This window comes from Periophthalmus magnuspinnatus, chromosome 16 (assembly GCF_009829125.3).
Source record: "Periophthalmus magnuspinnatus isolate fPerMag1 chromosome 16, fPerMag1.2.pri, whole genome shotgun sequence".
Lineage (NCBI taxonomy): Eukaryota > Metazoa > Chordata > Actinopteri > Gobiiformes > Gobiidae > Periophthalmus > Periophthalmus magnuspinnatus.
The window spans coordinates 19443416-19469312 of NC_047141.1; the positions used below are offsets into that span (position 1 = coordinate 19443416).

Below are 25897 nucleotides of genomic sequence, written 5' to 3' on the forward strand. Positions count from 1 at the left end.
TTTGCGGTATTACATACTTATTGCCCTTGCCCGCCCGGTTTTACGGCCTCTTCCTAATTCAATTGTGTGTAATATTTGTGCGGCCACATAAATCTGTACTCATGCACTCATGGCACAGAAAACACTTGCATGTGAGAAATAATATATGTGGGTTGAAAAAAGATACATGCAAAGACCAGGTGGGCAATCTTGTGAACAATAAAATTATGGTTTATGGTATAGGCCTATTTGAACAACTAAAACCACAAACTGATGACGTGATCAGTTGTATAAGGGTATTTTTGCTGAAGGCAAACTGACTGTGGCTTGTAGTTTTAAAGTACAATTTCAAGTTGATCTTATACAGCTTTCTCAACTATATTAGGCAAACAGAGTAGGTTATTAAAAAGTGCCTTTATTTCTGGGCTAAAGTGTTATAGTCTATCTATAAATCAAAATCACAATTAATTTTTTCTTTCTTTTTTTAAATAGCCTATTTTTAAAATACAATTTTAAATAACGTACAAGTAACTTGAGGCTAATTGACATGGCTCACTCTTGTGTGGACTAACAAAGAAAGGTGTGTAAAAATATTTCCAAAACCTATTTAAATTAGTTCATATTTCAGCGGTAGGTTTACATAAATGCAAGATTCATTGATTGAATAGCAATTTATGACCAAGTACACAGAAAAGCATATGGCATAAATAAGTTTTATTCACACTGAAACAACAAGCCTGGTGATATTCAGACTAATGTTATGTCATATGACTTTTCATATAGGCGAGCTTTCCTGGCGAACTTCTGCTGACAAGCTGAAATTACAAATCATATTGATCACGTGATCCTATATCTGTATCCTTTAGCAGGATGCTGAGGCGATCGCTGATTGGTCATTTCTCAATGACGCTGTTCCATCCACTTCCTTTCTACTGGAGCAAAGATGGCGGACTACGACCTCACCACAAAAATTGCTCACTTTTTGGACCGTCATCTTGTGTTTCCTCTTCTGGAGTTTTTGTCTGTTAAAGAGGCAAGTGATGTATTAACAGATTATAATTTATTATGATGTTTTTAGTTTATTCCCATGTCTTCGCATAGATTTTCGGTGGCTGCGTTAGCAGAGAATGCTAGGTTGTTGAGCACGTTTTCTTCAGCGATGTAAAACAAGCAGGAAATGCTTACGTTAATTTCCATAATAAAAACTGTCAAGGAAGTTATCTTTTAGATTTCTTATGGAACCGATGTATTAGGGGCAACCACAGAGACATACTTTATGTAAGTGGCTTCCGTGTTAAAATAACTTTGTTATGAAAGGTGTATTTTTTAAGTTTCATTGGTAGTTTGTATTTATTTTGAAGTATAACCGGAAACGGTTGTAGTAAGCGTAAGATATGTTTTATTAACGGATGTTTTAGCCTTCCCAAAACAGAATAAAAAGGATATCCCAGTCTAATTGCTTATCCCTATCCATTCACTTTTTTTAGCTGGAGACCATATTAGCTGATATTTCAATAACATCTACTACTCACTTATATTTTATATTACAATTTCCTAGCTATATAATTAGTCTATGTTTATGTCAGTTACGTCAGCTTAAATGAGATGAGCACTTGGATATGGATGTCTCTTTTTTATTACTAAATGGAGGCTTATGTGTTTTGAAGTACAACAACTACCAAAGTATTAATTCAACTCATTTCGTATGAAATGTTTTGCTTAGATCTACAATGAGCAAGAGCTTCTTCATGGAAAGTTGGATCTTCTTAGTGAGACAAACATGGTTGACTTTGCCATGGATGTCCACAAGAGCCTTTTTCCCGACAGGGAAATACCACACAGTAAGACCGACAGTTTATACATGTAAAATCAAACCTTTAGTATTCGGGATGTTCTAATATGTATTTATTTTAATTTAGCCCTGAGAGAAAAAAGAACTGAAGTTGTGGCTCAACTCAAACAACTACAGTCTGAGACGGAACCTATTGTGAAAATGTTTGAAGATCAAGAAACAACACGGCAAATGCAATCTACCAGGTGAGAAAATTAACACAACTTCCAAATGTAGAAACCACAGTCATTTTATGAATCAAAAAAAGAAAGTTTCTGTAATAATATGGTCATTCATAAGATATTTAATTAAATATATAATCACGTGTATAGTGCTTTCAACATAATGCTATTTAATAGGCTGCAACTACACTGCATAGCAGTCTGTTTTGGCAGATTGAAAACATATGTCTTTGTGGGTGTGGTTAACTTTATTTATACTTTTGTCAGTGATGAAATATTTTGCTTGTATGCAGTCATCATCCTGTCTTTTCAATTTTAGAGGTTATATCTTCACTTAATCAAAAGCATTCCCTACTTTAATCTTCTTTTGAGTTTGGGCTGTTTTGAATGTATTGTTTTAGTGAAGATGTAGACATTTGTTTACTAAAGCCAGTAGATGGAAAAGGTCAGCTGTGAGATTTGAAGCTTGATATGGAAACACTGACTTAGTGAATGTCTACGCGACTGTGATGTTTCTGTCACTGTTGGATAAAAACCAAGTCCCATAAAGGAGAAGCCTTTAGTTTTACATTATTGGACTATTGGATTTGTAGAAATAATCAGCTCATCTGTGATCAATATAAGAAGACTCCCATGAGGGAAACAGAAAATTATTTGAATACTCTGCCTGGCCAAAAAGTCCCCACCTGGATTTAACTAAGCAAATAGGTACAAGCCTGCTGCAGTTGGTCAGGTCTAGGTTCAGCAACAGTCTGTGCCCAAAGAATGAGGTCAGCTGACTACCTGAATATACTGAATGGCCAGGTTTTTCCATCAATGGATTTTTTTCTTCCCTGATGGGCATATTCCAAGATGACAATGCCAGGATTCAAATTGTGAAAGAGTGGTTCAGGGAGCATGAGATATCATTTTCACACATGGATTGGCCACCACAGAGTCCAGACCTTAACTCCATTGAGAGTCTTTGTGATGTGCTGGAGAAGGCTTTGCGCAGCGTCAGACTCTACCATCATCAATGCAAGACCTTGGTGAAAAATGAATGCAACACTGGATGGAAATAAATCTTGTGACATTGCGGAAGCTTATCGAAACAATACCACATCAAATGTGTGTCGTTATCAAAGCTAAAGGCGGTCCAATGAAATATTAGTGACCTTTTTTTTTTTTTTATTTTGGTGGTGATTTTTTTTTTTTTTTGGCCAGGCATTGTATATTGCATTTAGAAAACATTGTTTTTTCTATACCTACCAACTTTGTCTTCCATAAAGCTATAAAGCTGCATATTGAGGAATTTTGAATCAATATATTTCTGATTGTTTAGAGGTCAAATATGGTATAGTATTTCAACACCAAGATGCTGATCAAATTTCTGCAAATAAACACTTCACAGACTGCACTATGCACTAAACAATATAATACATTAAATACTACTTCTTTAGTGTTTCCATATAGAATTTACTGTACTGATCATATTGTGCTGTAACCCAAATCAGTGGTGCTTACAGCAGTTTCTCCCATATACTGCGGCACTGACATCCTACCCTGCTGCTAAGTCATTTAAAATGGACACAGTGGAAACCCTACCTTAGCTACAATGAAATTCAGTTAGCACACATCAATAATATTCCAACAATGTTCTCATCTGCTGCCTATCCTTATATTTTGGCTTCTGCTGTTACCTTATTTTGACAAAGCCAGGCTTATAAATTACAAAAGCATAGAATTAACTCACCTGTCATTTGTTGTTGTCAAATTGTTTAATTTATGCACAGCCTTAAGCACATAAAATCACGCTTCTACAATACTTTACAAAGATGTTGTCTGGACACTGGTTTTATCTCTTAAAGTTCAAGGTGGACTTGAAGATTAGCCAATCAGAGACATGCTTGGTCCATCCATATCTAACATGGCACTTTACAAGGAAAAATGTGGAGGAGGTGTGTCCGCATCTCCTCTTAAAATTTTGTTCCAGAGAAGCAGAGTATCTAATATTTTTTCATGCATGTCAAATTTGTTTGATTTTGTTTGTGTGTACTTTTTCTATTAGAATTTGTTGCACCCTTTTGTAAAAATGGACGGGTGTTTAACTTCTGAGTTTGGCCTGAGACTCAGCAGAGGAGGTGGTGACCAGACCGAAAGATATGCTCCATGAAATATAGAGATTTAGAGAATCAGATTGAATCAACACAATGTCAGCCACATTACCTACAGAAATTAAATACAGCTGTCTCTTTTTTGTTTTTCAGAGATGGAAGAATGCTCTTTGACTATTTGGCTGAAAAGCATAATGTAAGTTGGCCTCATGTGCTGACATCTCACTTTTTCATCATTTTCCCATGACTTTACTGTGAACCCATGATTGTTTCAGAGGTAAAGTAGTAGGGCCAGACCATGGAGGGAAATGTAGAATTACTTCTCAAAACCCTTAACTCATTTTCAGAGTTTGTATGGCTTGCACAAATTCTGCGGAATTTACATTCTGTGGTGAATAGTTAAGAATAAACTGAGTAACCCGGGACTCGTGGATAGAGCCGCAAAAATGCCGGGGGTTCTATATTTACCATGAATTTCAATCTCTTATCCTGCTCTACTTTAGTCACCTCCCACTTCGGTATCCTGCTGATCTACACACTGTCCTTAGTGCACCTTCAAACAAATGTTACATCTCTCAGTTAGACATAGATGAATTTTACTACAAGCTTTAATGCAAGTTAAATAATAAGCAGAAAGAATGGTATATAGAGGGTGTATAACTGTAGAAAGAAATGTGTAAAAAAGCAGAGGTGGGTACTACTCTGAGGTTACTGAAGTAAATCAGACAACAATGTTGTATTTAGAGTGATTCATGCATATCAGAGCTTCTTTATTTTTCTGCAAGCAAGATGCACACCCACTGCTCTGTGCTTACTTTATTTTCATTTTTTCTTCTTAATCAATGATAAATATAGGATTCAGCATCATTATGTCTTTGGCTCAAATGGAGAAAAAGTATTCATAAGCGGGTCCGGCAGTGCGTGCTATGGTGAAATGCTGTAAGGGGCAGACGGAAAGCATTTCTTTTTTCTTTTTTTTTTCAATCCAGTCATTTTAGATCAGTATTGCGATTTACAATGTCAAAATTTTCATATAATGAACCACTGATGTCCATAAATTTTAACTATATAGCAGACAAAAGCATAGTATGTTTTATTTAAGGGATACAGAACCAGTGTAATGTGTGTGCTTTATAATGGGGAAAATATATATTAATAACAAGTGAAAATCATTATATTGTGGTGGCACTATATTCACACATAAATGCTACTGATTATGGGGCTGGCAATAAATACTTGTTGCTTTTTTATTTTATTTATTCCTCCATAGTTTCGTCAGGAGTACTTGGATACGCTCTACAGATATGCCAAGTTCCAGTATGAATGCGGCAACTACTCTGGAGCCGCAGAATACCTTTACTTCTTTCGTGTTTTGGTAAGTTTACCTTTAGACCTCTTCATTAGTTATTGGTGACTACTGGTTAGGGCTGATGCAGGCAGTGCAAAGTAATTGATTTCATGGATTACGTCATAGTCTATTCAATTTACTGCGCGTTGTCTTTGACGACTGCTTTTGTGCCACTTGAGTGGGAGGTTTTACTGAGCCAAGTGATCAGTAGCAAACTGCATTATCTGTCTGTAGATCTCACGAGGCGGGCTGCAGCAGACTGCCTAAATACATTTGAAGGCTGGATCCACAGAATCCCTAAACCTTGTCACAATGACTTGAGCTTACGATACAGTTATAAAATTGATTTTGTAAAGATTATACACAACACAAAATTCAACACTCATCTGTCAAATTTAAGTTGATACAGATTTTTACAATTTCACAAAAGTCATGTATGATTTGGCAGCATTAAACACCCACACATTAAATGTTCTGTTGTATGAGATTGTGGTCTTTTACTTTTTAAAATATTTATTTTACTTGTGCAGTTATGCAGTAGGTATTGCTTTTGTGTCTGGTTTAAAAAGAAACTTTTCTTTTTAGAGACTTTTGTTTTATAATTATAAGGAAAAATCACTGTAACACAAAAAACATGTTTGTCTTGTTTTAATTGGCATTTGATACTTGGCATTTAGTTGTTTCTAGTCTGTCACATGAAGGTTGCGTGCACATTCACTGTGTCCATTCTCAAAATGTTGGCTCTGTTTTAGAAGTCTGATGAGCCCTATGCTCTTAAGAGGCATCTTAACCCGAAGCACTTGTCCAATTCATTTGATAAGTTTACATTGATCTGCTTCAGTCTGGGGTAGGAAGAGTTGCAATCTAGATGTCATGATGGCTGATTTGCCCAAGCTGTTCACAATATGGTTGTCTTAAAGTTTTTCTATTATGAACAGGCCACTTTGAACGTAAATCCTCTGAGTGTTGGTTGTGTTATGTTGAATATCTCTCATCATACTACATGCTGTAACAAGATATTGTTTTGACAATGTAGAAAACTGTTAAAACTAGAAGGGGTTGAAATTATTAATCCTATACACCTTTAGCCCCTGTTCTGTACGTATACTGGACGTTCCATCCTCACAAGCCCCTCATCTGTCCCTCAGTCTTTTGTGTGGGTGAGGTGAGGCTGCATAAAGCCATTTAACGTGGGAAACCTAGTCAATTAAACGAAGGAAGCCAGCCTTGCAAAATCCTTGCCTTGGATCCTGTTACAGTGTGGTGTAGCTCGTAAAGAGCAACTTATTCATATCATCACTTAATGCAGGGATTGAATGTTAAGAATAAAGATTGGGTGTCCAGACGGATCTCTGGCACAGTACATTTATTGTTGTTGGTCAGTCAGTGAAAATGTGCCTGTTTCACTAACCAATGGAAACTCCAGGTAACTGTTGGAAAAACCCAGGTATTGAAACTTGTTGTGCATGGCCACTCTGCTGTGTATGTGTGTGTGCCCTAATGACCTGGAGGTCAGCCAAAAGTAGCAGGCTGAGACTTCCACGATGGAAGGCAAAACAAAAAAAGAATAAAGGACTTTTTATACCGATGGCGCATCCAAATGTTCCTTTTACACAAAAAGCACAGGATTATATTCCAAAATCGTATGTACATTCTTTATGACCGTGCCTCACAACTGACTGTTGGGAGATGTGTGGTTAGCGTCTAGTTTGGTCATTTTATAGACACCCACATCAACTTCCTGCTCGACTGCTGACTCCTGTCACTGTGTCTGGCATTGTGTTATCTTGAAGTAGTTTGTCCCAGACCTTCCCCTGAGCCCCAGGGTGGAGCCCAGTGTCCAGTGTGGAGTGATTGCCCTGCTGAGCTTCAGAGGCATTCTCAACCTGTCTCCCATTACCTGAGTGTTTTTCTGTTTGCTTTAGCTTGTTCTGGAAGTCACAAACGGCAGTCTGTGAGATTTTGAGACTGATTATGCTGGCTGAAAAGTGTCTCCTTAGCCCAGTTCATGTTTCCTTCTAATTGCCCTGAGATAAACCTGGAGGTCTACTGAAGTTGGTTAAAGTGATTTTGAAGTAATTCATTATCAGCTATAATGATACAATGAAAAATTAAATTCATAGAATCTTTACCTAATTTGGAAGAGAAATAAAAAACATTTTGATATGTATGGGCACCATTTCAAGTTGAAGGAATATACAATCTTAATGATGAGTGCATAAAGTAATCTAATCTTTGTTCTTTAGGTTCCTGCTACAGACCGAAATGCCTTGAGCTCTCTGTGGGGCAAGCTGGCCTCAGAGATCCTCATGCAGAACTGGGAAGCAGCCATGGAGGACCTCACCCGCCTGAGGGAGACCATCGATAACAATGTAAATGCCCCACTTTTCACAGTTTTGTCCTGCTTTTAGATTTTCTTACATAGACTTTTATATTGTCCATTCACTTTCAGTCCAGCTGGCATTCTATTCCCCTCACACACCAATTTCAGATTGTTTATGGATATCAAAGTTTTAATCTTGTTACCAAAAATGTTATTTCTTTAACTTTCAGACAGTCAGCTCTCCTCTCCAGTCTCTGCAGCAGAGGACATGGCTAATCCACTGGTCTCTCTTTGTATTTTTCAACCATCCCAAGGGCAGAGACAATATCATTGAGCTATTTCTTTATCAACCTCAGTAAGTGCCTTTTAACACTCTATATATCTAATATGTCACACATATACACAGATATACACACACATTAATATACACACATATAAACACACGCAAAACTATAGTACACAAATGAATGCAGTGATTGCACTGTCCCCATTAAAATCACTGTGTCAGTAAATGTGGAATGTTTTAGTGGTGTGATACATGCATTTTGTGACACGTTATATCACAACTTCATTAACACGGTTGTTATCGTGGTACATCGTTTAGGTTGTGCATGTGTCATGAAGAGAATATACCATAATAAATAAATCTTTGTTTAGTGTGGTTTTTTTTTGTTTGTTTTTTTTTTTTGGTGAAAACCACTTACAACACAATCCGAAAGAAACTTAAGATCTACTGACTTGGCCTGTCACAATAATTTGGAAGTACGATATATTGCTACAGAGATTTACTGCGATGCACAATAATATTCAAACGACTTTATGCCTCTGATACAATATCATATTTTGCATGTCATAGTAATTATTGTGACAGGCCTACTACTGAGATTGGATGGCATAGAAAAGTTTTGTTTTTAACCCAGTTTCGCCTTGTGTTTTTTTTTTTTTTTTGTTTTTTTTTTTAGCTTAAGGGAAAGAAAGTAATTGTTTTAATGCTTCTTTCTGAACTTTTAAGTGGTTTCAGAAGTGTATGTTTTCTCCAAGGACCAGACCATGTGTATATTTGGTAACTTTATACATAAGTTATACACCTATTTTTGTGTTTTTCCCCTCCCCCCTCATAATTGTACTCATGATTGGACTTCACAGACTGTATGACCGGCAACCACAACACAGCGCACTCAAATATTTACTTCCCCAAATTTACAGATTTTTTTTATTTTATTACCGCTGATTAGGGCGACTAGCCAAATTACTTCTTCTGAAAAGCTCACCCAGCCCACTATGTGGACAAACTGAGGTAGTTTGTGTGAGCTTTGCTGCTTCACTGTTGAAACCTCATGTTTTTCCCACTGAGGCTTGGCTCAACTCTTGTATCCCATTTTTTGACCAGTACTTCCTTTGGCTGAAATGACCAGTGCTTGGCCTTCAACTCCACATCTGACCTCTCTTACCCCAGCAGTCTGCACACAGTGGCCAAAAGACTTTTCTTGACAAGCTGCTCTGATTTTAAATAAAGTACCCTTCAATAGTGCCATAACTCTGTGGCTGTGTAGTATGATGGATATTCTTTCAAAGCTATGACAAAGGCACCATCTCACAGTGTGCCAAGAGACCATATGTGAGCTCCAATTTGATTTTTTTGGCTACATGCCTCTGTGACATCTTTAGTAAACCATTAGAGCAAACCTTGTTACAGTGAACCTAAACATAACAAGTGGAGGTTCCCTGAGTGGTGCTGGGTGAACGGCCCACAGACACGGTACAGCGAGTCATGCAGCTACCGGAGCTGCCTCTGGAGAGTGACGAGGTGTAAGTTAATCAGGAACACCACATGGGGCACTGCGGCCATCCTCCGGATCAGGCCTCACATAGACAGAGATGGGAGAGCTCTTAAAATCAGGTCAATGGAGCCTTTGCCCTGCTTCTGTTGGATTTATTGACTCTTAACAGCCACATGTCTACAGTTGCCCCCTATAATGGAATTGTGTCTGTAATTTTCCCAATAAGTTATTTTTTCTGTATAATTATATCTAAATTAGTTTCACAATTACTTTAATTGCTCAGCCACAATCTTAAGTTTGTGTGGGACAAGTGCCCAAACTGCCTTGTCTCTTGTGTTGGAGCCAGTTGACCTGTGGTCGAAAAATCAGTCCCTGACAGATTGGGTTTCAACTACTGGGTTTGTCCCTACTCACTGAACTATATCTTCTTACCAGGTTTACGCTTTCCTCCTCCCTCTCATAGGACACTAATGAAAGGGATGGTTTATAGCTTGGACTCATGTATAGTGGTGGACAATCCCACTTAGACATTTATCTCTTGGGCTGCAAAGGTTTTTTTTCTTTATTCTAAATGTCAGATCCCAAATAAGCAGCCAGAATGTTATATTGTGTGTCCAAAGTAAAGATCATGTCTTTTCTTACATTGCTTTAATAAGTCATTGCTTTGAACTGTCTTTTTGCAGATACCTGAATGCCATTCAGACTATGTGCCCCCACATCTTGCGTTACCTAACCACAGCCGTCATCACCAACAAGGATGTTCGAAAGCGCCGGCAGGTTCTGAAGGATCTGGTGAAAGTCATACAGCAGGTAACAACCTTTCTTATCATAATTACATGGCATCATAAAATGGTGCATTTGTAAACTAGTTGATATGTAGTGCTGAGTGCATTTGGTGGGTCAAAGAAGAGAAGCCTCTAAACTGTAGCTTTCAAAGCTTTCACTGTCTTGGTGCGCAGTACTCTGTGAGTAATCAGTAAAACATGTGGATCTCTGGGGCCTCGGGTCAGGTTGTGACTCTTTTAAGCACCATTTGAGACTGTTCAAAGTTCAGATGGGTCTGTTAACTTTTTTAAACTGTTATCTTTATTTATCTGCCACCAGGCGGCCGTTTCCAATACATACAACATAATATCATGTACTTATATCTGGACCACTTTCACAGCTGTTTTTGGTTAAAATGCGCTTCTTTTCAAGCTAGCGTCTGCTGACATTTAAAAGCGTATATTGATACACTGATAATGATTTGAGATGTTCTTGCTTCACAGGAATCTTACACCTACAAAGATCCAATTACAGAGTTTGTGGAGTGCCTCTATGTGAATTTTGATTTTGATAGCGCTCAGAAGAAACTTCGGGAATGTGAATCTGTAAGTAACATTTAGCTAAACTACAAAAGTTTAGTCTTGCAGTTTTCATTGATTTTTTTATTTTTTATTTTATACAATCCCAAACCCAATTTCCTATATTTATTCAGGTATAAATTTCAAACATAATTGCTGCATGTCTACTTTAAAGTTTAAAATTGACTTTTTGGCTTAGTTTCACCTCTATTAATGCTTTTTATTCCATTTATATGTAACATAATCTATTCTTCAGCGAACTGCAATTTGTTCTTCCCAGGTGACATAACCATTTGGTCTTGTAGTCAAATAGACTAAGGTTGGGGTCATATTGCTCCCTTTTGATCCTTGTTGCTTGACAATGAACTATGAAAATAAAAAACATCTGTCTGGTCATATGGCCCTTTCAAATAAGTAAATGTTTAGAGATGAAGTCCGTGTTTCCATGAGGTCTTGTTTAAATCTATTATGAAGTAAAAATATCAAATGATGGCAAAGTTGTTTTAACGGAATTATCCACTTCCTTTCAATATTTATTCATAATGTTTTGGTTGTCGTTTGTGCTGGTTTGAGGAAATGGACACTTGTCTCTACATTTTAGGGCTTTGTTTGTTGGTTTTAAACTCACTTCTGCTCCATTGGCACTCTCCTGTGTTTGTCCTCCATGCTTTTAACATCAACCCACTTGTCTTATCTACACTTGTCAACTTAAGTTATATCTTTGTCTTGCTCTGTTTACAAGCCCTATGTAGTTCACAAATTAGCACTGGTAACGCATAACTTGTGTCTGCAAACCATTTTTGTCTGTTATGGTCTACACAGGAATTTACCTAGATGTAAGATATTTTACATTTGCCCATGCAATTCAAAAGTTGTCTTGACTGACTTTGGTAATGTTTTATTTTAGTGCTATTCAGAGGTCAATTTCATTCCTGCAGCAGTATGCTATTTTCTTGATTTTTAATTCTCTGTGGTTTGTACAATGATTTGGCCTACTTTCAAATTGTGGGTTAAGGTTGGTTGAAATGGGCCATTCTAGAGCTTTTGTTTCCTTCCCACTTCACCTCGGTTTTGGAATCGCTGTCAGATGTTAGATGCACGTTTAGGAATGCAAAGTATATCCTTACCTACAGTCAAGCACTCAGATTGCACATAAAAGAGCTCTCCTCAAGCTACTTTCAAGATTTGTTTAAACTTTGTGGTCTGAATCCCAGATGACAGTAATTAGGGCACTTGGTTGTTCAAAGTTTATCAGTCCAAGATAAGCGTTGTCGTAGCTGAAATGTGTTCGGCCAGATAGTGCCATGTAGTTGGGACTCATTTAAGCAAAACTGCATGCAAATCAAATCATTTTGAAGCTTACGGAAACAGAAAGCTGGGAATTGTTGGAAAGTGTTTTTAGATACCGTCTATGATGAGAAATTCTGGACACAGAAGAAATTGGAAACAATAAGCTTTGGACAATTACACCTTGGATGAGCTACCATTTAAAATAAAAATAACCAACCTGGCTTTTAAGTAGCAATCAGTATTATCAATATAACAACAAATGTGTCTCATAAATAACTACACTGTTACTTATACTTGATATGAACTGCAGTTCTACGGTATTGCACTACTGAATACTATTTGTTGCCTACTGTTAAAAAAATTAAAACTCTTAAAATACTTTTTTCTAAAGTCAAACACTGGTGCATGTGCTAGTTCTAGTTGTACTCAAGATTCTCAGTACTTCTTCTGTTTGTTTCATTTATAGTCAATTTTATTTTTTATTTTATTTTTGACCTCTTTCAGCATTGTAATCTGAAGCATTTTAGAGGCTACCGGTAGTTTAAAGATTGTAGTTCCATTTTAGAGCTGGTATAGATCTGAAGGTACTCTGAGAGCAAAATATTTTCATAAGTGATACTTTATAGAAGTAGTTCGAACCACTGCTTTATACAATTCTTCTGATTTTTATTCTTTCAGGTTCTGGTGAATGACTTCTTCTTGGTTGCCTGCCTGGAGGACTTCATTGAAAATGCCAGACTCTTCATTTTTGAGACCTTCTGCAGAATTCACCAGTGCATTAGCATAAGGTTGGTTTAATATTACATTTTCAATATAAATGGGGCATTCTTTTCTCAATGAATCTCACGTCTCCAGACAGTCAAAAGAAAGCAGATTTGAACACTGTTTTGTACACCAGATGTGATGGTTCCTATCATTCAATGCAATAGAACAGGAAGGAGTAAAAATAAAGGCCATGTGTGAGCAGTAATAATCTGGCCAGATATTTCACCAAACTACGACATAACACTGTAATATGCCCTAACAGCTTGCGTCTGTCACTGTGACAGCTAGTTTCTCCTGCAAGCGGCAATGAAGGCCCTTTTTCCCACTTTTGTTTCATCAAGTAGGGCTGCAACTACTGATTTATTTATTGATCTTTAAGTTACGATTCATAGTTACAACAAATGATTTATTTATATATATATATATATATATATATATATATATATATATATATATATATATATATATATATATATACATATATATATATATATATATAATTTTTTTTTTATTCTTAATTGGACGTCAGTGTGTCCCCAAAACGGCAACATTTCACTTGGATAGAAGACACACCAAAAATGTACACTTTATATTACTGATTTTCTTGTCAACAGATTGTATTGTAAACAGGCTACATTACATCTGAACTACAGTTACAGTATGAATTTATTTAAGTTTATGTGCCATTACCTCAGCTAAGATAAGAGTTAACATCTGTGCATGTTTGTGCTGTCATGTTGTGCTTTGAGAACTGTGCTCTGCAACACTTGTGGTAATTTTTCACTGAGTTTGCAGCGCTTCATGTGCCGTTCACTTTAGCCTCCATCTCTTCACCCCTTGTTGCAGCCTTTTATTTAACTGGTTTGTTTTCATCATCATCACGGCCCTTTGTTTTCTCACTCTCAACAAAACCGCTCTCTAACCTCACATGTGGATCTAAGATAGACCACTCTGGTGCTCTCTTCGCTGTTGGCAGTGCGGTGCAGAAACAAGCTCTGTGCAGAAACAAGCGCCGTAATAGTCAGTGCACTCTGTGCACTTAAGTTTCATGCAGTTTTAATTAATTAATTTTAAATAATTTAAATTTTAGAAATCATCGAGGAAGTAAAATGACAGTCAAGGTTTTTTTTGTTTTGTTTTTTTTTTGTAATCAAACTACTCAATTTACTTTAATCATTTCAGCTCTAGAGTCAAGTGCATTTAACTGAAACATGACCATCCCAGATTCATTATAGATTGTCTAGTCCTAATTTTAGTTAGTTGGATTTGAAGATAATTTATGCATAGTTGTTAAAATAATTAAGCATTTTTAGCTGGTTCTATTAACTCTATAGTGCCGAAAGCTATCGTCGCCAATAGAGCGCGGTTGCGAACTTTCCAGCAGCGTAACTCCGCAACCAGTCGTGCTCTCATGTAAATTCAAACGGCATCTCAAAGCGGAGGCACGGGGCTATCTAAATATTTTGCCGTCATTACGGTAATCTGCCTCTCTTGTCCCGCGAAGGTGACGAATGAGAGCGCGGGTGCTGCAGGGATTTTCCCAGTCATTTATTCGATGCGTAAAAGAAAACATACGGATGGATGTGTAAAATAGAAGTAGTTGTGTGAAAAAATGCAGTAAATTCTAATACTTCGTTTAAGATGATTTTTATGGCTAAAAAAAGAATAAAAGTCTAGGTGAGCTATACTGGCCCATAGTGTGCTCAGTCCTTAAAGCGTTAAAATGGGAGTGCAGTGAGATTAATCACAATTCAAAAGTAAAAAATCAGTTGTATTTAAATCTACTGACAGCACTATTTCTTATTGATAAGTGTTTATTGCCCTCTCCTCACAGCTTCTGACACTACACATTTCTATGATTAGCTAGTCTAGGACATAAGTGCTTCCAGGACTCAGCAGGTTATCGTGCTCTCTTAACTTTTAGGACCACCTGTTCAGGGCAAATTCGTAGAGGTCACAACATGGACTGTTCGGGTTGCTCTTACAAGATACAACTTCTCAGTCCAAATCAAGCTTTAAAAACTGAGTAGAGAAGTGTCCTCTTCTGCCTTTAACCTTCATAATGACTTCATAATTATAAAAAAACTCTTATCTGGTGAACCAGAACCAGAAATATAGTCAACACTAACTATGTATGATATCTTCTTCCCATCCATATTACTGCATCAATTCATCATTTCCAATGTGCAAATAAGTAGGACTTTTATCCTATCATATAATTTATCATAACAAAACCATTGTTTTGTCAGATCACGATTGACCATAAAGTATTAATTGGCATCACCAGATTACACGGCTAAATTATTGAAAACATGCTACATCATACAGGATTCTCACTGGAAATTAATTGAATCGTTTTACATTGCATTGAGAACTACATATAGAATCAGAGGCTGTAGTCAAGGTTAAAAAAGTGGAATATGATCAGGGTCTGTCGAAATCTCCAGTTGCAGATTGTCTGGAATTGATTAGCAGTGCTGGTTCTTTTTGGCAGACTTACTGCAATTGGATCCATTTACTTGTTAAGGACCACAAAGGTTAGTGGTAAAGCTTAAAGAGGAAGTCAAATGGCAGATTTCTTTCTTCTCACATTTTCATTTTTTGATTGGTGTTTGTTGGCCTTTCTAAAATTGGAATATGAGGGGAGTCTCAGGGATTTCCATGTTTATTGTTGATGGATTATGACAATCAACAAAACTTTTTTTCATAAACACCCAGATTCCAAGTCATTAGTCTGTTGCCCAGAAGACCTCTGCACCGAGGCAGAGGCCGAATGAATTTGGCTCTGTTTTAATGAGGAGGTTTTTACAGCTGTTGGTCATGTTGGTTTAGCAGATATTTAGCCTGCCTTTAGCCCAATTTTCAGAGTAAACTTGAACAGAATTTGTCATAATTGAGTTGTTTTGTGCTCTAATTAAAATCTTATGTAAAATGTTCCTTAGGCAGTGTGAAAATTCTGTACTTGTTGTTTCCAGACTATCAAGTGTTTCCGGTTTTCTTTTTTGGTTTGATTCTCTAGGTTTTGTTCTCTTTCCCTTAAATGCACATTGTCCTTTGAAAATGAATGTGTTGGTTGGGCAGGCTTGTCATGTTCCCTGGACTCTGTTTGTACACAAAATATTGGTATTTGGAACACATATCTTGGGTGCAATACTATAGACCTTTTCCACCTCACGACTCAGCTGTTTAAAAGACCACACACTCATTTTGGTTTCCTTGAAATATTTCCCCAAGCACAATATGAGCTTGGTCCAAATACTATCATATGCTGTTGTTCAACATTGTGTTTATTTCAGGCAGGCCATGTTAAATGCTACTTATGGGATCTCTCATCCGCTTCCTACCTAAGAGTGTTAGACCCGGTGCTTGACCCCCCTTGCGTGTGAAGTTGAAGATCAGGAACCAGGGAGAGTAACATGTCGAAAGAAAGTAATCTCCAGTACCCAAAGGAGCAGGACCGTGGTTAAGTAAAATAAAACCAGGCTTGGAGGTTGTCTTCTTGGTTTAAGGGCTAAAGGATGTCAGTTGTGTTGACTGCTTTAGTCAGACCCTTCCTCTCCCGCATCACTTTTTTTTCCCCTTTGTTTTGACTCTCTGAGGTCTAGGGGTGGCTGTTGAGGACTTCTTTCTAAGACTCGAGATAACTTTTGTGTGATATACAAATGTGTTTCTGGAGAGGTAAACACTCCCAGACTTCATATTATAAATTAGATTAGGGGGCTTTGGCTGGTAAAGGCCAGGGCCCTGGGCCCTTTGGGGCTCTGTGTTCCTGTGTTATGCAGTATAGATCGCATTTAATAGGGTTTGGACATAGGAAAACTCCCCAGTGAGGAAACTTGATCATTTTTGTTTTGATCATCATATCTGACCTGGACTTAACTGACATGTGCCCCCACTTTACCAAATCGCTAAACGAAACCCACAGTACCCCCTAACAGCAATTACACAATTAAGTGTCTAAATTCAGAGTTAATTGTAAATTCTATTCAAATTTAGCTTTCATTTATTTGATTGTTGGTTTGTAATAAGGCAATTGATAGAAGTAATTCTTTTCAACTTTATGTAAATGCATAGTAAAAAGACTGCAGTTACATCTGTTGCTATTATAGCACATACTAATTATACATGGGATTCATTTTTTTTCAAGACCCTTAAGCCACTTCCTCTGAACTTAAACTGTACGATTTCCTTGATGTTACAAATGTGACCATAATTACTTGCGTATGTTATCCATCAAAAACTGCACTTGCGTCATTAGACAGCTGACACTTCTCTATACTCATTAGTTCTCTGATAAATATCTATTGAACCTATTTAGTTGTCATGGACCATCTTCCACAAACGTTTGTGTACTAACGCTAATACATTTGTTTTAACCCCTAAAGCTATACAGAAAAATGCATTTAATAGTAGCTATATCCAAATGTAGTTGGGCTGTATTTGGCCCAAGCCCCAGTGAACTTTTTTGATAAAGCTTTAAGATGGCACAGACACACAGCCTAAAAAAAAAAAGAGCAGAGGAGCTGGAGAAGAAAGGTGAATGCCCTGAAAGAGAGATGTATCTAACACTAAAGCATGTAAGCACATTATTATCAGGCATGCTTATTCTGTAACTAAAACTCTCAATGGATCATAAATGCTGTATATTTAACATGACAAATGACACAAGCTTGGGTCGGGCCCAGACATACAGGGAATAATTTGTGTCGGGTTCAGACAGTACATGAGCTGTATTTCTTTGGTTCCAATTTAAACTCCACTTTCCGGAGACCCAGCAGCTTAAAGGACCCATGTGCAAAGGGGAAAAAAATAAAAAGGGATCCTGTCTCTGACTGTTAGGTGGGACCCACAAACAATGAAAATGCCCCCCTTTCCCAAATCAATTCCTAGTTGCGTTCAGATGCACCATTCTCCAGCTCTCTGCCCATCGCATTTTGCCACCAGCACAACTTCTCCGAGGAGTCTGTGTGCTCTGTGAGTAGCGCACAGATCCTAAACCCACCAGAGTGCCACAACTCCTTATGGAGCCCTGTGTGTACGTGTTCCCAGAACCCACCATGGGTCCTGCTCTGTTTATAGAGAAAAGTCTTACCTGTCCGCCACACAGGTCTGTGTCACTCCACACCTTTTCCCCCTCTTTCCTCCAAATAGTGCATCCTAACCCATTACATAGCTATGAGAAGAGAAACACAGAGCTAAACTCCAAGAGTTTTTGATCCAAACTTAACTCGCACTGTCCCAGCAGAGGACTGAGACGTTTGCTATGTTGTAGTTGATAAACTGCGATAAGAGGTTAGGTCTATTTGTCATGAGGCGCTGTGGATCTGTAAAGAGCCGCTGCCTGATCTGTGCAGCCAAGTACCATAAGCCTAAAGTATATCTCCAGTTCAATGCTGTTATTAAGTTGTTAGGTGCAAATGAAAGTTTAGAGCAGTGGTTGCCAAACTAGGTGTGGGGACACAGCAGAGGCTGAGCCCAACTTAAACAAGAGCAAAATAAACCTAATAAAGTTAAAATGGAAATTATAGCACAGGGCTAGAAAACACAATAATCAAATATATTATAGCCTATATTATAAAATTACAAGTGAAATAATACTAGGTGGGATATGTTAAAGATGCACTATGTAACTTCTGACGAGATTTTTGCTTTGCCTGGAATATTCTACAGAGAAGTGGATGACTGTCAGACCAAGGTACAGGTCAGATCTGAGGAGAGATGCACAGTAAAAATGCTAGATAGATGTGTTTAATGCCATACTGTGGAACATCACAGGCAGTTCAGCATTGTAGACGAGAGAAACGGTTCCCCCACCAGAATAGTTACTTAGTGCACATTTAAAATGCTCTAAATACAGGAAGTAGTCTGTTTTTAAGACTTTTCCTCCTGTTACATGCTGTTTATATGTAAGCTATTATCCATACACAAAACGCCCATGTAAATCCTTTTTTTCATTAACCCCTGTGCAAGTGACACAATGGCTGGTTCAACCCAAAACATGGCTGGTAAAATTGTCCAGTTAGGGCCTAAGCCCTAACTGGAGATGGGACCCCGCGGGTTGCTCTGCTCCTCAGAAGGATAGAACGATGGATCAAATCCAGAAAACGATTTTCTTGCGAGAATAACATTGTATATTTTAATCTTAATAAGCCAACATAAACCTTGTTCTTCAGTGGACCCTGATAACATTCACATTGTTTCAATATCAAGTGGTTTGCCACCATAAGATAAAAATCTTGGGGTGGCCAAACCTCCATGTATTCTGACATATCACCGCTAGATGCTGTCTGATAGTAAGACCAAACTGCAATAACACAGAGAGTACAGGTGAGCCTGAGCAAAGGCCAGGTGAGGGGGAACAGGTTTTCCATCTGCCATCTACTGGTGGAAAAAAGTCTAATAAACTTGCAGATGGTAGCTTTAAGTAACTACACCTATTTGCCAAAATAATGTAAAGTATTTGTAGTGACACCATTTATATAGCAAGTGACTTGAAGAACTTTTTGTGGGGTCATTGCTTTAATAATTATGAGCAGAGCACACAGGGGCTGTATATTTCTTGGACCTTATATAAAATGTAGTAGTCATGTAGGCTTGTGGGGGTCAGATAGAAGGAAAGCAGCAGGAAATATGGGGGAAGGGGGCTACCAAGTGGGGTCTTGAGTTATTTTGAAAACCACAAAGGAAGCCAGCTGCACAGGGAAAGCCTTGGATCAAAGAAGGCTAGCCACCCGCGACCATCTCGCCTGCTGCCATGACACATCCACTGGCGCTCCATTTGAGGGACAGTTACTGTACGATCAGCGTCACAAGCAGCTAAAGCAGGTGTGTTTCTCAAAATCCTATTGAGATAGGAGATTAGAAATTGATGGTTATAGTGAACAAAGGATTACAGCATGTTGTCAGGCATCGAAGTCTAACATTTTCAGTGGATTCTTCATGTTGGACGTTTGGATGACACTTTGGGTAATGTCTTTACAGTATGCTGGCAGACAAACTCAACATGACACCCGAAGAAGCAGAGAGATGGATCGTGAACCTGATTCGTAATGCCAGACTGGACGCCAAGATTGACTCCAAACTTGTACGAATTTTTCTTTTACTTAAATATATACTGTAGAAAGCCTCATATCCTGCCTGACTTGTAAACACTGAAGTCACTTTGTTTTGTTGTTTTTCTTTTTATTCAAAGGTAAGTGCAAGCAGCGTATCCCTTGTTTAGTTTCTTTTGGAGGCTTCATTTCATATGTACATGTTTTGGCATTCACATCAGAGCAGTTCTCTGTAATCAGCAAATCATAGTCCATTTCTTTGGAATGACATAGAATTATCTGGTTGTGCATAAATATGAATGGTGCAGACTGCTGTTGGTGTTTATAGGATTGTGTCTGTGAGATCAAAGACACTTGGCTCATCGGCCGTTTGTGTAAATTTATTTTTCTCTGTATTTTAAGGGCCATGTGGTTATGGGAAACAACGCCATATCACCTTACCAGCAAGTGATTGAGAAGACCAAGAGCCTCTCGTTCCGAAGCCAAATGTTGGCCATGAACATTGAGAAGAAGCAGGCCCACAGCAACAGGAACGAAGTGAGCCACATTGAAAGCACAGAGCATCCTAAAACACAAGCTACACTTTGTTTCCCAATCAAACATCGCGCCCTGAACTGATTTGAGCTGCGCAAAGTTCATGGTAACCTTTGCGCAATCCAGAGGACTCAAATGATCAGCTCAGGAGAACAAGGCCAAATAATTTAGATGGGCAAATGCCAACAAAAGCTCTTTTTACACAAATTAAACCAGTAATGGCAAGTTTAACAAAGCAAGCGCTTTCATCCCACCATCCATTCTTCAAAGGCCTAATGACAAGGTAGATTCCAAACAACCATAAAATGCTGGCCTGAGCATAGTGACTCAGTGCAGCAACATAAATAAGGTGGACCCTTGCACTGGGCTTTTGGTGAACATTAGTCAAAACGCTGGAGTTCCCTGCACTTAAGAGCTGCCGCAGATGTCTAGCCGAGGCTCCAGTCATTGCATTAAAGTGTGTTTTTGATGTTGACCTGGCACATGTTGGAGGCATGTACATGTAAGCACCAAATCTACCCAGAATGTCAAAATCACTTTCAGAAGTTGAAGAAGATGGGTCAGTGTGAGTGAAGAGATTGGCGGCTTAAACATCTAACATGCAGTGGCCTTGGTGCTGTTAACTGTTCACCTTTTAACTGGGCACTTGGAACTATTGTTTGATGTGCCCAAATACTCCTCCTCCCTATTGTTTGAATATCGTTGGCCATAATCCTGTCCTGTAAAAACAAGAATTCCCCTCTTTAAGGACTTTTTGTAACTAACGAAAAGAGACACAGAGCCCTATTACATCCTGCTGTCCTCAAGGCTACAAATCACCAGCTTATAGAAAGAACATTCAACCATCAGGGCAGTCTGTTTAGGGTCCCCATCAGCCCAAATAGCCACTCACTGTTTACAAGCAGAAACACACATTACACACTCTGACAATTAAAAGTGCTTGCATATGTCTGATACGGTCACATTTGACAAATTTCTATCAGTGTTTAGAAAACATATTTAAAAAATGTAGCCATTTCCAATTATCATTTTTATTGTCTGCTGAATTCTGTTTGTATTTAAGTATATTGACATGATCAGAATATACCAATACAGTTTTAAAACTAAACTTTTTGGTTGAGCTCTGTCATGTAAGCCTTGATTTGTTGCACTACCACTGGTCATTTGTTTGAATTTGCACCAATTTGTGTATGTATTTTTTTTCTTTTCAGACACCAAACTGGGCAGGCCAGGATGCCGGGTTTTAGTGTCACAAAGAAGACAGATGGTTATTTCACTGCCTTTTTCCACACTTGTTTCTCAATGAGTACAGCACAATTTTGTACTTTAGTCAAGTCATCGCCAATTCAATAAAAAGCGACCAACAAACAATTTTCACCCCTGACTGTCTTATTTCTAGTGCATTATAATTCGCAGCTGAGGTTTGTGCGGTCAGACTTTTTTTCTCTATCAGTAATACTTGATGAAGTTTTAATGTGTGCATTGAGTCACTGGAGTGGGACAGTTACAATGTGCCCGTGTGTGCACAGCAATGACGAATGTCTGTTTAGTCTGTTGGTTTTATGGCGTTTTAGTGGTTCAGTTTTTACAGAGGCAGGCCTTGAGTGGATGTCAGCAGCAAGGGGCAAGCAGAGGTGATGTACAGTTACCAGTGGTCACACTCTCTGCCAGTCATCCTGCCCATCGGAGAGCACATGAGGGAGCCATAAAGAACCATTAGCCAGACGGACACAATCTTTTTAATGTCCTGGCCCGCCCCCGCCTCTCTGCATGCTTCGACCTTCTCATAACTCAGTCCACTGCCCTCCTCCCGCTGCCTTCTTTATCGCAATTGCTCACAAACTAAGTCTTTCATTCCTTCACATGTCTTTAATTTTCCCTCTTTTTGCACAAATTATATAGTTAGCAGAAATGTATGTAATTATGTCGACATTATGAGCCTGAATCAAAAGTAGGAATATCACAAAATCATTATCTGCTTGTAGTTTGATTGGTGCTTGATATTGTGTATGTGCTAAAAGAGACAAACAAAATAATTGAATTTGGGTTGTGACTATATATTACTTTTCCTGCATGTTGTACATTGTGGTTTATCATTTTCATTATCTTCTGTTTCGAGAACTAAAAAACTGAAGATGCCCAACAAACTTACATTTTTGTATCTAAATTTTTTTTTTTTTTAATATGAGCTGTTGACTTGAGTGATGACTTTTTACCTTTATTGTTAATGCCAATCCAAAATGAAAAGCGCTGACCCCCAAAGATGCAGAAGTCACGCGTTTTTATGGACCTAACATTTACGTAAACTATCAATTATGTTATTTCAGCTTTGTTTATGAATGTCACCTGGCATAATTTCTTTTTCAGAGCCGCAAATGTGAACCAACAATAGATTGAACTTTCTGTTCTTCTTACTCAGATCTCCCTGACATTTGGGTGATTGTGTCTAAGATGACCACTCTGGCCTCTGATTCTTTTTTAGTCAAGTGTGACAGCATCCAAGAGTGGAAATCATCCAGTCGAGACATTTGATGAAGAGAGCGCATACAGCGGCCCGCCTTCATTGCTGTTATGGCATTAAGGGCTTGGAGCCAGGCCATCCAAATGCTGACATCACCTCCACTTGTGTGCACTACTCCAGGGAGGGAGAGGGAGGGCAGCAGTGGTGCTGTGGAGAATAATGTGATTGGTTTACTGGGCTCCTCCATGACACATCATGAAAATAAAAGTACTCAAGGCTTAAATTATCACACTCACCTTTCCAATGCATACTCAGATGTTGTTTTAGAGAGAAGTCCAAACCAAGCGCTGGCCTGAGGCAGGCAGTTTGCTCACCACAGTGTCTGTCACTGCACTGTGAATAAATAAATAAACATAGCCAGGACAAAGGTCACCATAAGTTTTGGGAGGGATTCAACTATGACTACTCCTTTTTGGACATATTGTTTAAGGTTTCCCCTCTATATTTTGTGTCTTTGCAGTGATGAAATGGAAGATAGTACTGTGTATTTTACATCTTTCCACGTTTTGTTGGTTTATGCACAGCCAAGTAAAATTTAAAATACTCCTGGAGATTTTGTGGTCAGCTGCTGCTGTGTTTTAACAAATATACATATAGCCTATACATACTACTTACGGATTTGTTGCGATTTTATTGGTTATTGATTTGCTGCAGTCCTCTATAATTTGGTTTAATAAATAAAAAGATTAAGTGCCACACCTAGTGGCAGAAGGGGGAAGAGCAGCCCAATTTAAGTTAAAGAGCCGGAGCATAAAGTTATTTTAAAGTGATAACGTACGCAACAAACAACGATTTGACACATTTTAACATAATTTGTTATTATTTACGGCAATTTTGAGCTATGTTAGAAGCAGATGGAAGTAGATTAATTGGTGTGATCAATTGCGCTACTATTATAATGAGCTTTGAGTTCAAAGAGGAACAGTGGGGGTTTGTGGCGTGGGCACACCGTAAAACATGCGTGACGACAAGGTTGTCTTGTGTGCACCCCTCATTACGCACATTATTCAGCTAATTGCTCTTGAGTGCAACTTGGTTATCTATAATGGCCATCATTGCCTAAATTAAAATGAGAAGCCAGGACAATTGATTTGTGTAAAGTTTACTTCGTATAAGACATTAAATCAACTTTCTATTTGCTTTGTTTAAAGCACTGGGTTATATGAAACCTCTCCAAACAGGCTACATTAGCATTCCTTGGTAAATTGGCCAGTAAAGTGGAGTAGGTGGAAAGAGATGGCACGAAGTACTTCACTAAATGACATCTTCAACACCTTATACAACGAGAAACTCAAACCGAAAGACCCACACGTGACATCTGCGCCGCGCTATATGAGAAAGGGCAGCAAGCATCAGGACCAGTCTGGAGTCAGTCATCGTTCAGTCTCAGCAGCAGCAGCAGCAGTGCGCACACAACATTCGCCGGCGCTTGTAGTTCCAATAAAGAGACACGTGAGTTACTTTAGTCTCTTCTACAAGACAAGGACCAAACGAATATGAGCCAGGATCTGCAAGGATTTTAACCTCTTTATTCACAAAGAAGAAATCCGTTTATCACCCTTCTCCTCCGGACTTCTCTTGTAGGCTACTCTGCCGAAGAACTAAGTTTGTCCTGAACATAGAAGGGATGCTGCATGTTTCCGAGCCACACTTGCACTCCGAGGGAACGTAAAAGTACTTTATTTGATGCAAGTTGACGGCTATACTTTTCTAAGGAACGATTTCGGTGACTATTACGCACTCGTGTTGGAGCGGTACGCGTTTGAGCGGTACGCGAGAGTCTTTCAACACATTTGCACCTATAAGACCCATATAACTACGCTTTAGTCCTTACACATATAATTGTTTAGGAAGTTATTGTTCAATCACAATAACCTGCTCTTTTCCTTCTTCTCTTAGCGCATCACAAAGTAGATCCTTTCTGCTGATTGAAGGCTGCGTTTGGGAGCGCTGCATAAAATGATCCCAACGGGCGACGTGTTATGTCGCATCTCGTCTGATGTTTGACACATTTGAAGAGAAGGAAACTGGAGGTGGACATTCAAAAATCTGCCAAAGCCAAATAATCCACACCACCCGAACCTTCTTCGTTTTCTTTACTGGAGTCCGAACAACGACACCGCCGGCCAGATGCAGTTTCGACTCTTCTCTTTTGCCCTGATCATATTGAACTGTATGGAGTACAGCAACTGTCAGGCGCCGTCGCACCGCTGGAGAAGAAACAAAAGAGGTAAAATGAGGTTAAAGCATACTTACACCAGCCACATCCAGACACTGACTGTAACAGATGGGAATAGGTTTGGTGCTGCTGACATAAGGGTCAACCTCTGTATGGGCATCTTAGAGAGCGCACCTACATCTCCAGATTGATGAAAGCAGTCTCTAATTCATAAGCACAGATCACTTTCAACACGTTAAGTCGGCGTCCTCACAGTACTTTTCACAGATGTTTTAAAGACCCACATTTAATGCGTAAAGCGTGCGTAAAATTGGCAACGAGCGCATTTGTCAGAATTAATAGGAAATTGGCCGCTTGTCTGAAACCATCCTATTACATTCAACAATAAACTGTGGTCTCTGATATTATGGTCCCAAAGTGGCCAACAAAGGACGCCCTGTTTTATTTCCACGTGAAACTGATAAAAGCTGCTGTTTGCTCGAAGGAAAGGAAAGTCCTTGGATAAATTGATACTGAAGTCACCTCTTTTCATTTATAAATTGCAGATTACCACTTCATCTTCAGTTAAGCTGCTTTTAATTGATCTCATAACCATTTTTGAAAAGTTGGCTGGGGTATCTGCATGACAATCACTCCTCAGTATAGGAGAGGATATAGGCAGTTTTGGGGGAGATCA

At 38.5% G+C, this 25897-nt stretch overlaps 2 protein-coding genes across 2 annotated transcripts in view; both read left to right on the forward strand.

The window, feature by feature from the left end:
- The first annotated feature begins 869 nt into the window (after positions 1–869).
- Positions 870–21892, forward strand: eif3ea (eukaryotic translation initiation factor 3, subunit E, a). Its single transcript, XM_033980695.2, has 13 exons — positions 870–1012; positions 1703–1820; positions 1899–2016; positions 4239–4281; positions 5356–5460; positions 7680–7805; positions 7987–8111; positions 10221–10347; positions 10806–10907; positions 12849–12958; positions 19917–20019; positions 20390–20524; positions 21733–21892. Exons 1-13 carry the CDS (start codon positions 923–925, stop codon positions 21766–21768), a joined length of 1338 nt encoding a protein of 445 aa, XP_033836586.1. The 5' UTR covers positions 870–922; the 3' UTR covers positions 21769–21892.
- A 2521-nt stretch (positions 21893–24413) lies between these two features.
- Positions 24414–25897, forward strand: part of rspo2 (R-spondin 2) — a 53080-nt gene continuing 51596 nt past the window's right edge. Inside the window, exons 1-2 of the mRNA XM_033981733.2 lie at positions 24414–24811; positions 24942–25272. Of these exons, the coding sequence (XP_033837624.1) occupies positions 25173–25272 (100 nt within the window). The 5' untranslated portion in view covers positions 24414–24811; positions 24942–25172. The remainder of the gene's footprint in view (positions 24812–24941; positions 25273–25897) is intronic.